The sequence below is a fragment of the Cheilinus undulatus genome, linkage group 19 (genome assembly GCF_018320785.1).
Source record: "Cheilinus undulatus linkage group 19, ASM1832078v1, whole genome shotgun sequence".
NCBI classification, from domain to species: Eukaryota; Metazoa; Chordata; class Actinopteri; order Labriformes; family Labridae; genus Cheilinus; species Cheilinus undulatus.
In genome coordinates this window covers 20737292-20750926 of record NC_054883.1, presented here as the reverse complement: position 1 = coordinate 20750926, position 13635 = coordinate 20737292, and the positions used below count along the sequence as shown (strand labels likewise).

Below are 13635 nucleotides of genomic sequence, written 5' to 3'. Positions count from 1 at the left end.
AACCAAATAATAATTCATCTTAATCATCAAAAAAGAGATTTTCCTACATTGTAGTTAAACAAAAGTCCTCTGAAGACTGATTTATGGATTTTAAGAATAGGAGAAAATTAACAGAATAATATTTTGCATTGGGCATTGAAAACTGCACACTAGCACCAGTTGATTGATATGACTTGTTAGTTGTCACGTAAACAAAACACCATCTCAATCATAGGCTAAAAGTTTTTAAAAGTAGGCTAAAGAACAAAGTTGTCTGTATGAAAAGGGAACAGTTGAAGTTTTTTATATTAACAGGTCCAGGCAAAATTGCGTGGGCCTATCCAAAGTTGTAATCCTGGTTCCCTTGCCTGGGTCCAACATGAAGTAGACACTGAGATCGGCAAAAGCCTATAGCCTCATTATTAGGTTTCTACAAAGAAAATGCCAGAAATCCCAACTTAAGTACTAGTAAAAGCAAATGTGTCATGCAAAGAGCTACAAGCAGCCTGCAACACAGCTGGAAAACCTGCTCAAAGTTCAAGCATCGCCTCTGACAAAGTGCACAGCCAATCACAATTTAGAAGTCTAGAATGGAACCTTGAATACACCCTTGATTAAATAATTATTTTAATTCATTGAAAACATTTTGATGATTATTAAGCCAAAAATCCTGGATACACTTATCAACAATAAATAATTTTACCAGGGGAAACTATATTTTAGTTATGGCAAGAAACGAACTGCTGTAGAAAAAAAAAAAAAAAAAAAAAAAAAAAACAAATAGATACTGCACCTGAAAAAAAATCAAAAACTTGTAAGCATGTAAATGGTAAATTTTTAATTAAATAAAAATCTGAAATAATAATAATGATGATATTAATCAGGGCACAGATGGCTTAATCGTAAGGTTGTGCCCCGTTGGTGGACCAGGTTTAGGTCTGGCTTTGTTTTTTTTCTCCACTCTCTCATCCCTGTCTTATATCCTTCTCTGTAAAAACAAACAAACAAACAAACAAAAAAACATTAAAATCACACCCTCACAAAAAATAATGAATAAATAAAACTGAATCCAAAAACATTAATGATTGAAGAAAAAAAATCAATCATAACAAAATGAAAATCCTATAGGAATTTGTATAGTGTTACCACACTTTTGCAACAGAATAAAATCAAGGACTTTTTTCTTTTTAATCATCATTTTATTTGACATTGCATCAACAAGACAATGCACCAAGATAAATGTGCATTATTACTAATCCATGTCAGACTGGTAAATGTACCTCTCCATGTTATTTTTCAATGCAAACTATTTTTGAATTTTGATAAAGACTACCTTTAATGTGTTATTTTCATCAAAATATTCTCATATTATTAAAAAAGGATTTAAAATAATAATTACAAAACTGGAAGAATATGTCTGAACTAGAAAAAAATAAATAAATTGTGGTCCTTTAACCATATTTTGGTCATGACGAGAAATTGAAGTTATTTTTCCACAAGAGGGTGTATTTTTTTAAGCACTTTTCCTTTAAACAGTAGCTGTAAAAACCTCTTAAGTACATCATCCAATCCCAGTAACCTCACTGTAACACTTCATACATTTACTGTGCATGCAAACAAGTGCATGTGTCTGCATACGTCCTTCACACACATGCACACAAATGACTATTTATGCAGGTCATATTTCTTACAGTAAATGAATAATGTGAAATATCCTCAATATCCATAATCCGTGATATTATGCCATAAATTTGTGTCCTGCATCAGACACTACTACCCATCATTTCACAGGTGCATACCATACGTACATAATCAGGGGGGTCTGGGAGGGATACACATGATTTATGTGTTAAAACAAGTCCCCTGCGTTTTCCATTACAACTAATAAAGGAATAAAATATTTCCACCCGGTGATGGATGAAGTGGCACCCGACTCACTGTCAGTTCATTTTTTAAGCAAAGCCAGCGTTCTCTGGGTAAATAAGAACGTGTATGTTTGCCATCGACTCTTGAGCACTAACACTTTTTGGCTCATAGAAGATACCCTTAATAACATCGGCTTGATTGATGGTGGCCTTGGTGCATCGGAAATTCACTAACTGTCAGCTCAGAGACTACAACGGAAATCCAACTTCCCTCCGCTCTGTGTTTGATGCCGACAGTCTTTATCACTCCAACATCTCCTTTAAGGCAATTTGCAGAGTTGGCGGTATGAATGGCAGTTAAGATGGCTCTTCAAGAAATTAGTTAAAGGAGGATTTTAGTCTAGGATGTAGATTAGGTTGCTCCCCGAGGGCTCCTGTCCTGTTTGTTACCCTCCGTGTGACTGTTTGTCACTGGCTTCATCTGCATGCAGTCTCCTGTAAATGCTGCAACTCTGTGTATGTGTGCGAACGTTAGTGCATGTGCCTGAAGGCGAAGTGAGTGTCTTTGTGTCTGCAGATCTTACCTGCAGCCCATGAAGTCGTCCCATCCATGGTCCTGGTGTTCCAACTGATCGCACTTCCAGGACACAGAAGCCACGTCAGCTCTGTGCTGGCATGGGGAGCATTTCCTGTTTGTGGACCCAGCCTGGGACAGGTCCAAGGAAGGTGGGTCTACAATGAAGAGAGTTACCATTTTGACCAAAGAAGATTGTGTTTTGAAAAATATTTCGGGTCACTAAACATGACAGTTTCCCAAAAATGATCACAAATGTCAAAAAGTTATACACACTGCACACACGAGAGAGATTATTGATGAGAAGCGAGAAACTGGCCTTAAAATTAACCAATAGCTAAATATTGGGATTGGTGTACCATTGTATTTATCTACAAATTTATTCCCCATGTTTTGCACATTTACATCTTGTTGGAGTGGACAGGTAGGGTGAAGGACTAAAGCTACAATTCCCTTCAAACAGAGCTTTTCCAGAGATGACGTGGGAAATCTCAGAGGATATTTTGCAAACCATGGGCAATATTTGAAAATTACAACTACAATCTACTATCTTAGCTTGACTTTCATTCAATGCACTGAGAGTAGGGCAGTTAATATCATATTAATTGCAGTTAGTTGAGGTCCATAATTAGTGCACATTTTTTAATCGCATGCTTTATTGTATCTTCAGCAGACTTTGGTTAAGCCACGTCAGTGTCCTCCTGCAGCCACAATGATGTAAAATAAGTCCACCACTGCTCCCTTTAGATAAAACTGCAGAAGCATTCAAAATGACACAAAAAATTGGTTATATAGTGGCCCTGTTACACTTGCTAAACGTAATAACTGTCTACCAATATAATTAACCACAAACGTAAAACAAATCTGCAGTTTTTAATGTAATGATCCCACAAAAATAATAAATTTCCCACAAATGTAATAACTATGCAGGGATTTATTAATAAATGTAAATAAATGGGATTCGTCCATTTCCATGTTTCTCACTGGTGAATCCATCTTGCAAAGCTCCCATCTGAACAATTTGGGCCCAGTTAGAAAGTGACAGGACCAATCAGCATCGAGGAGCAGTACTTTTGGCTGTGGCAGAGTTGAAAAATGTATAAAAAAAAAAAAAAAATGCAAATGCAATAGTTACTTCATTGCAAATGTGATAACTGTTACATTTGCAGAGTAGGCAACTGTTGAAACTGTATTACACTGGATTATTACATGAAAAGTTGCAGATTTGTATTATGTTTGTGGGCAGTTATTACATTTGCAGGTGTTACAAGCCCTAACTATGATCTTTGTTAGTTTAAAGAAAGATTTCACAAAATAACCAGAAACAATCAGTATTGTTGTCATGGCTGTTAATTTAAATGCTGTCAATGACCACTGATGACTTTTCTGGAGCTTGCAGGGACACCCCCCTTTTCAAGGAGTGTTCGCCACTATCTCTTGTAACTTTTTTCAAAGGCCAAGGAGGCACTTGAAAATAAAGGTTAGCTATAAAAGATAGAAATTGGACTAAGCCAAAGTTCCCACATTGAAAAATGTGGCTACTCTGCAGTCTATTAAAATATGTTCCTTTAATTAAACAATACAGATGGACATTTATATTGCCTTTTTTTTGTTCCTTTTTCAACCCCCTTAGATATCAAAAATTAAAACTCAGTACTTTCAGTAAACTTTAAATTAATTACTTTAACTTTTGGTTGAGTAGACTTATAGGCCAGTAAGATTACTACTACTTGAAACAATGTAATCATAGTAACTGTACTTTTACCCGATACTCTTGTTCTCTTTCCACCTTGGTCAACTACATCCTGCTGTCTTTCTTAAGTAGAGCGATTGAACCCTCACTTTACTATATCTTTGTCCCAGGTTTAAAACTCCTTTGGTGAGAGGAGAGCCAAACAAACAACTGGATCAGTTTAAAGAAATTGAAGCTCTCATCTCTTCTGATCTGGACCACTGGCTGTGCAACCTTTACTTCCAGGTGCAGCTTGGAAACATGTGCAACAAGAGTCTCCATTTTTTAAAATAAGTGCGGATATGATTTATGCTTAATGTAAATTCTTGAGTGTGGTCTGTCTTTTCCCCTTACTCTGATACTCCCCTTTTATTAATGGGCAGGATGGTGTATCTGGGTAGAACCTGGGGTTGGATTTTTGGATTTTGTATGATAAAAAGCTTTAACAGAACAATTGGAAATTGGCCCCAGAGAGCAAACAAGAACCACATCTAAACCCAGCGATTCAGGATGCATTTGCGCTGATGCATTGATTAGATTAGTAAACATCTTAATTGAATTAAAAAGCCAGAACAAAGCTCTCTGTGTCTTTGGTTTGTTTCTTTATTTGTCCCTTCTCCTCTGACATGCTGTTTGTATTACAGCATTATCATCACTGCAGATGCTTTGATTTCTCAGGGATATTAATAACAAATTTTTGCACTTATTGCGGATGTAGAGCAACAGCGGATGTACTGTCTTAAAAATAGTAATTTTTCGTCTTAATTGAATAATTTTATGCCGTTATGGCACACTATGACAGATCTTAATAGTTGCTTATGTCTGCAGGTTAATCACATACACCTGTAGTGTAATTACCCATACATGCTGACTTCCCATAAACAATGGTGATGCAATGGAATTATGAGAATAATAACTGCTGATAGCATTAGCATGAAGAGGCTATATTAATATTCACTGAACCCATATGTAGAGCTCTAACACTATCATTTGGTTCCTTGTTTTTCAGATTAAAAGGCTTCCTTCTGGTGCTCCAGAGCACTGCATCACCTCGTCACTCACTCATTCTAATCATCAAAATGAGTCCCAACATGACCAGTCCCAAAGCCACCTGCCACCCCAGCTCCAACCCCTGTCCCAAAGCCAGCTCCGTCAACAGTTCATCCACCCCCAGTCCCAGTTAAACTCCCAGCAGCAGCCTCACACGGGCCCCAGCAGCCGAGCAGGAGAGCCCGCTGTGGTGCACTCTCACCGGGGGTCTCCTCTCCACCTGTCAGCTGACTCCGCTTGCTCTTCCTCATCTCTGCCAGGTAAGGGACCGATGTTATAACCCCCAGACTATGCCACAGTGGGGAGAAAATGTCACCCTAATGTCACCAGCAGTGGGGCGAGAAGACAGGCAGGCCTCACTTACAGCGGTGCTCCGCTGAGGTGAATGTGCTCGAGGGGAGGGCTGGGTGGGCCGCGCTTGACAGACAGGAGTAAACTCAAACAGAGAATGTTTTCCCTGTTAGATTATATGTAAAAATCTAACAGATACACTGTAGCACAAGTGTTGGTTCAAGCAAATGTTTGAGCAGCAACTATGACACTGATAATCCCAGCTGATAACATAATAAAGTAATGCATTTCAATCAAACAACCAGGATTTCAGTAAGCAAATAAACCTGTTTTGGTATGAGGAAAATGATTAAAAGATTTTATTTGAATTAAATATTCATTTTGGGCATGGACCTGACATGCAACAGATAAGCTTTTTCTTCATAATCCAGCCCACTAATGCTGTAATTCTTGGAGGTGATCTGGTTTCCTCCTGGTTTCTGTCCAAAGCAGGGTTGGACATTAGCACCTTCTACTGCAGTTGCAGGAGTATTGTTAGAATATCAATCACAGTCATAGGGAGGTGGAGACATGTGTTTTGTGTGGATAATGGAGAGAAACAAGATGAGCAGATTAAGTCATTAGGAGACAAACAAGTTTCATGCTTGTTTCAAGCAAACTTGTCATTTAAATACATAATCTTGCCTATTAGGTCTTACCTAGACCTATTTGTTTCTTAGATGTGGTTCTCATTCTACCTTATTTGTTACATTTTTCAGATGTCATTACATATGGAGTAATGACATTGAGTAATATGGTGTTGTTTGACACAGGTAAACTTTATGCTTAATACTGGTCTGTAATATAGTCCTACAGTTACTCAGCCTTATTAATTTGCAGAAAAGAGACGTTTTACTGGAGGTAAAATCCAACTGAGTATTCTTAAAGTTAAAGCTACAGTGTAAAAAGTATGTGTTAATTTTGGAGAACTCTGTAAATAAAATGGTTAAACTTTTCTCTTTCTAGTCATGTCCTGTACATGTCTAAATAGTTGTGAAAACTTCCTGGATTCTTTAACACTTAGAGCTCACACGGCATGGATCCGTGCTGCAAGCACACCCTTAGTAAATGACTTTGGAAGTAATGCACAACTCCTTATATGGACATCCTGGGGGGTGTGTGTTTATGGGTCACATCTTCTGGCTTTACAAAATGTATTTTTTGTCTTCCTATGTGTTTTGATTCAAAATTAGAATTATTTTTGTATTGCATAGTTTTTAACTCTGAGGATAGTGTTGTTTTATGCGACAAAAACAGATGCATGTTATTCAAAGTTTAATAACTTTTGAACTGTAACTTGTAGGCACTTGCTTTTTTTTTTTTTTTTACCTCTAAAAGTTCTCCATTGTGCTGTTCAAATGCGACTTTCCGCGCTTTGGAAAGTCTGCCTTGGGACTGGACTGTGACAACCAATGGGAGGCTGTTCCATTAACACGTCATGCTTTGCTGAACAGTGAATGTCCACAGACTTAGAAACTGAAGAAGAGAGCCTGAATGACTAATAATATAGAGAAAGAGACACAGAGAGGCTGTGATGGGTCCCTCAGAGTCACTGCTCTTTAAGTAATGACTAAAATTTCCAAAAGCTCACTTTTTAATGTAAAAATGTTAATATTTTGAAAAGTGTTCGTAGTTGAAACTTCTCTTCATTAAATAGCTGGTGTTTAATATAGTAAGTATGATTATTGCATTATACCTCATCTAATTTTACAGCTCTTTAGAGTAAAGGCTGGTAGATTTTTGAATTCATTAGCGACAGCAACAGATGGGCAAAGAAGCCCTGATACATACATATACATAAACTCACAGCCATTTTGACTGATTCATTTATGCATAAATATATTTTACATAGAAAACTCCCATAAGAAAGTGTTTGGGAAAGGCAGGACTTTAAAAAAATTATCTCAGAAAGTGATTTGAGGAACAATCAGTCTGTCACATTCAAGACAGGCGAATCAGAGCGACAAGACAACATGGGGTTGGATGCATGTGCGGACAGGCTACTTCTGCCATAGATTGTTTATGGTGGAGCTTCTCGGTGGATAAAATTTATTCCAAAAGCAGTCCGGAGATGTGCAGAAATATCTTCTCTGCCAAGACAAGCTTTCGGTGTGGCTCTGTGCTTTTGTAAAAAACACAGCAATATGGTCCAGTTCCGATTAAACTGCTGTTTTCCTACTGCTACACCCACCAGCAAACCCCAGCCGTTATGATCGCAAACCCATGCCGAAACAAGGAGAGGAGCGAAAACATCTTTTTCATTATGAAAATCTTTCAGCTTGGCTCTGCCCTTGTGCCTGAGTCCAAGCAAATCACTCCACTATGGTTTATACCGACTCACTTCCCTTCCCCTGTAACTATTACAAAATCATGCCGAAGCAGGTCGGCAAAGAGTGAAAACATCTTTCCCATCATTTCCAGTACTAGTAGAACTGGCACTATGCTAGAGCTATATCCATGCTAATGACTCCACTGGAAGCTATCAGCTTTCAGTACAACTAAACCCCACCCCTCATTCTCCTCAAATGATGCTGGTTGGCCCAGTCATGTTTAGTTTTATACCACATATTAGATGCACACCTGTCAACTATCTATAGGCCCCTTGAAGCATGAGGCCTCTGGTAATACCTGCCTAATACCTAATACTTGATGGTAAAACCACTTCTGGGTGCACAGTATAACTGATGGGTGGTTGATCAGTGAAAAGAAAGAAACAAGCTTTATTTCTTAAAACGACAATGCTGCTTAGTCTGTTGGATGTTCTTATGAACTATTTCCCCTATGGCTGTCTTCCTAATGTGGTGGTCCAGGCTAACTCAAGCCGTGATTGTAACCACATTTAGAGGTGGCTAATGACTTCTGTTAATAGTAATTAGGATCCATTTCCTCATTTTGAAACACTGCTCTGTTTTCTTATCATCCAAAGTCCCAGCCATTGCCAGGAACCAAGTTCAGGCTCATTTGGTATTGATCTACTACAAAGACCACTGGCTAGCTCCTTTGTTATTAATACATCCGCCTTTTTTTCCCCCTTTTTCTTTTTTTTTTTTTGCACGCACAGCTCATCTTTATTTAACAGTCCTCAAAAGTTTCTGGGGTGCTCTGCTTTAAACATCACACAGGCTTTTTAATTACAAATGAGTTGTGACAGGTCTGCTGGGTAGCACCCTGGCCCATTTTAAACGTGATGCCGGCTGACAGCTTGGCAGTGTTCTCCCAGCACTGAAACATGTGGAAGAAATTGGTCTTTTACATTTCACAGCTTGTCGCTTCCTCCGCCGACTGACCTGTGACCCCCCACAGAGATCCTAACGCCCACAAGGGAAGTGTCCCCAACGAACTGACTGCCTTTCCAGAGAGGGAGAGAGAGTCGGCGGGCAGGAGGTGCTCACTATGGGAGATTTATGTTATGCCACATGAGGAAAAAGGTACCGAGACATGGACGTCTGCACACATTCTTGCAGCCAGGTGAGGAGGTTGCTCTGGAAGTGAACCCGATCCGTAAATATTGGATCAAAAGGTGTCCCGCACAACACCTCATCTGCGCCGAACCTTAAGCCGACCTGACGTTTCTGCTCATTTGCATACAGATCCGTTCATTTTGCATTACCTCTGGAGCGAATTATGGCATTCAGATGGGGAGATTACGTCAAGGTTGAAGGGAGCGATTGAACGGACAACTTTAACCCAGCCAAAAAATGGAAATCCAATTCAGCGAGGAGAAGAAGAACAAATTATGCCCTGTTCCTGAGTCCGCTGTCAAGTCTGGGGGTTTCAGACATTTCCTTTCCATTTCATGCCTCTCTGTTTCTGATGTGCGCCGTGCAGAGAAGGCTTTCTGTGCGCATGTGACGCCAGGATTTTTCCTCATTACCCGTTTGTCTGAGAAACAGGACGAGTATATGGAGACCTCTTGTCATTGCGATAACATACACACAGCAGAGCTTGACAGTGAGACAGGAAGTTTGTATTCCTGAGGCCTAAAGTTAATTAATCCCTGTAGAAAAATCAGGCTGTGCAGCGAGGTGTCGCTGACAGAACAAAACCCTGACATCCCAGTCTAACACACTGACTCTGACAGGTTTCCATCAAAAACATCACAAGCTATTGTGTGGGCATTGATGTTTTTGTCTTTCAGATTGACTTGGATGATCATAATTCAGATTTACCTCGCTTGACTCGTCCAAGAGTAATGGAGTGAATTTGGCTTTTTAGCGCAGAGATTAGCTGGAGGCACACTGGGTTAAGTGACCTTTCACATTAGCTGAATGATCCAGTTACATTGGGTTTGTTTGAACCCAAATGACTAATTAGATTAGTGTCTTGTTTCATGATTGCCTTTAGTGGATCACTGTGAGCACACAGATGATTCTTCCATAACTGTATCACAGCTTCCTTTCTCTGCCTTTTTTTGGTGTTTTTTTTTTTTTAAATGCATTGTAACATCCATCCCCTTGAGCACACATGCTGATTTCGAGGATTCCTCATCTAATGTCTTCTTTGGAGCGCTGCCCTGCACTTTCAGGATGTGCTCCCCTCCAGGCCGGTCCCAGTCATCAGTGTTGCAAACCGCAATGTTACATCATACCCTCACAATCAGTCGCACTGTGCATCCCGACGATTAACGCAACAATGTCCGGATTCCCAACGGATGGATTCAACCTTTGAAGCCTGTTTGCGGGGATACACATGTAAACCCTCTCAGTGGGTGATGTAAACAAGCCTGGAGGACTGCACATGGGGGACAAATACAAAGCATATGGGACAAACACACCCAAAGGTGACAGCCAGTACGTTTACATGCACAGTTAAGTTAAGCCATGGTTGTAGCTCGTTTAGGGTCTTTGACTGGGCTACTGTCATTGTCCCAGTATACAGCCACCCGGGGAAAACTGATTGACAGTACACAAGGTGGTGAAATACTACCAGACTCTTTGGGTTGAGTTGGCAGACATCTTAGCAAGCAGCTAAGTAGTGTCATATAGTTAGAATATGGACAGCTTAACAGCTTTGTAAATTGCTTACATGTCCTACATTTTACTTTTGGTACTAATACAATGTACTCTGTTACCCAGTTTTTTGGGGGAAATTCTAAATCACATGACTCCCACAATGCTTAGCATTTTAGATTTTCCAATGCCATTTTTCCTTCCCTATTCAGATACCAGAGTGTTGGGTATCGTCCTTTACCAAGTATCGATCTGATACAGGGGTAAACTTTCTGGACTAACTGTGCTGTGGAAAGGCCCGACAGTGAACTCAGAACATGGCTCAACAAATAGAATAGTGATGTACAGTCGCTCTGTGACACTTAAAGCTGTTTTTCCTGCTAATAATTGTGAGTTTATAATGATCTGCGTGTTTAAAGGGGACATATTTTACCCTTTTAAGACAAGTTTATTTTGGTCTCAGAGGTCCCCAAAACATGCCTGTGAAGTCCATTGCTGAAAAAAAACACCCCAGTATAGGATTTTTGTATGTCTAAAAACAGAAAGAGCTGTTTCTATGTCTTTGGCTTTAAATGTTAATGAACTGTCTGACTCCGCCCTTCTCAGGAAATGGATGTGGCTTAATGGATGTGGTTCTCCTGATCCTACTCTCAGCTGCCAGCTGAGGAGAGGAGGGCAGAACTTTCTTCCAAGCTGGGAGGGTCAGCTGAGCCAGGGGCGGGGCTAACTCCCCACATGACATCATGAGGGTAATATCTGAGAACGGCTTGTTTCAACACACATTTTCTGAAAGGTGGAAAAAAAAAGGGGGGGGGGGGGGGGGGGGGGTTTTTTTTCCTGGTACTTGAGGGGATTGTGGACAGGCCAGGGACACGTATTTTTGTTAGAAAAGCCTTTAAGTCCCCTTTAAGCATGTGCAGTTTGATGACAGCCTGCCATCTGCTGACAGCCTCTCACAAATCACTCTTGGAAAAAATATGGCTGTTAGCATTCAAGCACCAATAATTGATCAAAAATTAATAAAAAAATGGAAAAAAGACATTCAATATCAGATCTATTGGTGTGGATTTAATCTCTGAAGTCCCAGAAAGTCACCCGAGTCCCAGGCTCACTAGATACACTTCACTAAGGAATTCAAAGGCATGGGTAGCGTCGATGGAATGGCGCAAATGCTAGCTTCAAGAGGGAAAATATAGTAAGCCACTACAATTTATGGCTCAAAAGTTATTTAACTTTTAGTAACTGCTGTCACTTCTTGTTTTACACGATTGCTTTCTCCTATGTTGGTTTTTCTTCTTTTCTCTAAAAATGGTAGATTTGTGCAGTGCTTTTTTTGAGTAGCAAAGAAGAATTGATTTCATGTTTATAATGCTAATATATAGCATGGCTTTCCCAACCTCTAATCATCTGTATCAAAGCCAGCAATGTCAACCACTGAGCTATCTAGTCACCTTATTCAGCATACCTATAAAATTTCACAAATTGTCTTATTGCAAAGGTGGCATCCTTGACAGTACCGCACTTTAAGCCACTGTGCTCTTCAGAATGACCCATTTAGGATCACAGATTTTTGCAGATAGAGACTACATGGCTAGATGCTAGATTTTTTTATACCTGTGGCGATGGGTCTGATTAAAACCCCTGCATTCAATAGAAGTGCATCCAAACACTCTTGTCCATAGAGAGTATCTTGATACCATTCATCCTTTTTAGGAACATAATTCTTTTAATTTACTGATGTACTGATGCAGTGTAAAATGCTGGACTTAGCCGTTATCTTGCAATTCCCACATGAGGTCATAACTCTGATATCTTAACTTTAGATGCTCGGGGTCACGTAGGGCCTCAGAAACCAGTCCAGTGGGAAAGGGTGTGAGTCGCTGGGTGAAACAAAACTGTATGGAACATGGAACTGCACGTGGGTTATGCATGCAAGAGTAAATTAATCTCCAACTGCATTGTGTTAGTCTGACTTTGATTTAGTTCAGTACAATTTTCGTCAGACTGACATGTTTACATCCATTTTAATAGTCCAGTTTGAGTCGGAATAAAACAGTTAATTGACTTTTTCTAACTGCATGTAAACATAATGAGTGTCTTACCTTCCAAAAAAGGATTTTTTGGATTGGATAGGATATGTCTTTCAACACCTCTCAAGTTGGAGTGAAAAGTCTGACATTAATATAAATCAAGAACATATGATGCAGCACTGAATGTCTGTTAAAATCATTAAATGTACTTAGAAAGTTAAAATCTTGAGCAGAGTGACACCAAATCCTTGCAGTATCGTAGCAACCTTAACATAAATCCTGACACGGACTCGGGGGTAATTCATGAGTCACTGACCTTCAATCCCTGTGTAACTTTGGACCAGTCATCAGGCAATTAGGGGCCTAGGTGAGCAAGAACCGCCATCTCAGCCTGGTTGCATCTCAGCACTAACACATGATGGGGTCTCAACAGAGTTCTGACCCTCAGGCTCTTCTCTTTCCTTGGTCTTTTCTGTGCGTAAGCAAGAGAAAATCGAGGAGCTGCAGTCGTGAGGTACACTCATTTGTGTTTTTCTACCTTGGAAAATGTTCGTGCATGTATGCAAGTGTCTACATATTAATATGTTTGTTTGCATGTTTCTCTGTGTGTGGGTGTGTCAGTGCGGTGCATGAAATGGAGGAGTTTAAGTGAATGTGCTGGACTTAACACAGCTCAGAGCGCAGAGAGGAGGGGGGGATAACAAGGAGTTTGTTGTTGGCCTTGAGTGCCCGAAGAGGCTGGAGTTGTGGCAACTCCAGCGCTCCGAGTTCACAGACGTAGCCCTCAGCTGTCGATGATGTCGAAGCTGTCGATGCTGCCTCCGCACTCATTCTGGTTCCACAGAGTCTGTGCATTAGCAAGCAGGGCCGGCTGTATTGAGTGTGTATGTGAGCGTGTATATGCGCTGCCTTAAAAAAGCATCCCAATCCACGGTGGTCCAAGTCTGTAAATCCACACTTGCTGTTGTTGCTGCTAATAGATTGGGAGTCGTGTTTGTGTTTCCATGTGTGCATCTGGCCATGGGCTGCTTTGACTGTCAGCCCACCAACACATACACACATTAAGTTATAATTATTTACTCAATATGAAGAATGAACTTTTAAAAACAAGCACTTAAACTTGAGT

At 40.1% G+C, this 13635-nt stretch overlaps 1 protein-coding gene across 1 annotated transcript in view; it reads left to right on the top strand.

Moving 5' to 3' along the window:
• The window catches only part of ofcc1 (orofacial cleft 1 candidate 1), a 198188-nt gene that overhangs the window by 47338 nt on the left and 137215 nt on the right, over positions 1–13635 (top strand). The window contains exons 13-15 of the mRNA XM_041814710.1: positions 2422–2570; positions 4282–4396; positions 5160–5460. Coding sequence (XP_041670644.1) covers positions 2422–2570; positions 4282–4396; positions 5160–5460 — 565 coding nt within the window. The remainder of the gene's footprint in view (positions 1–2421; positions 2571–4281; positions 4397–5159; positions 5461–13635) is intronic.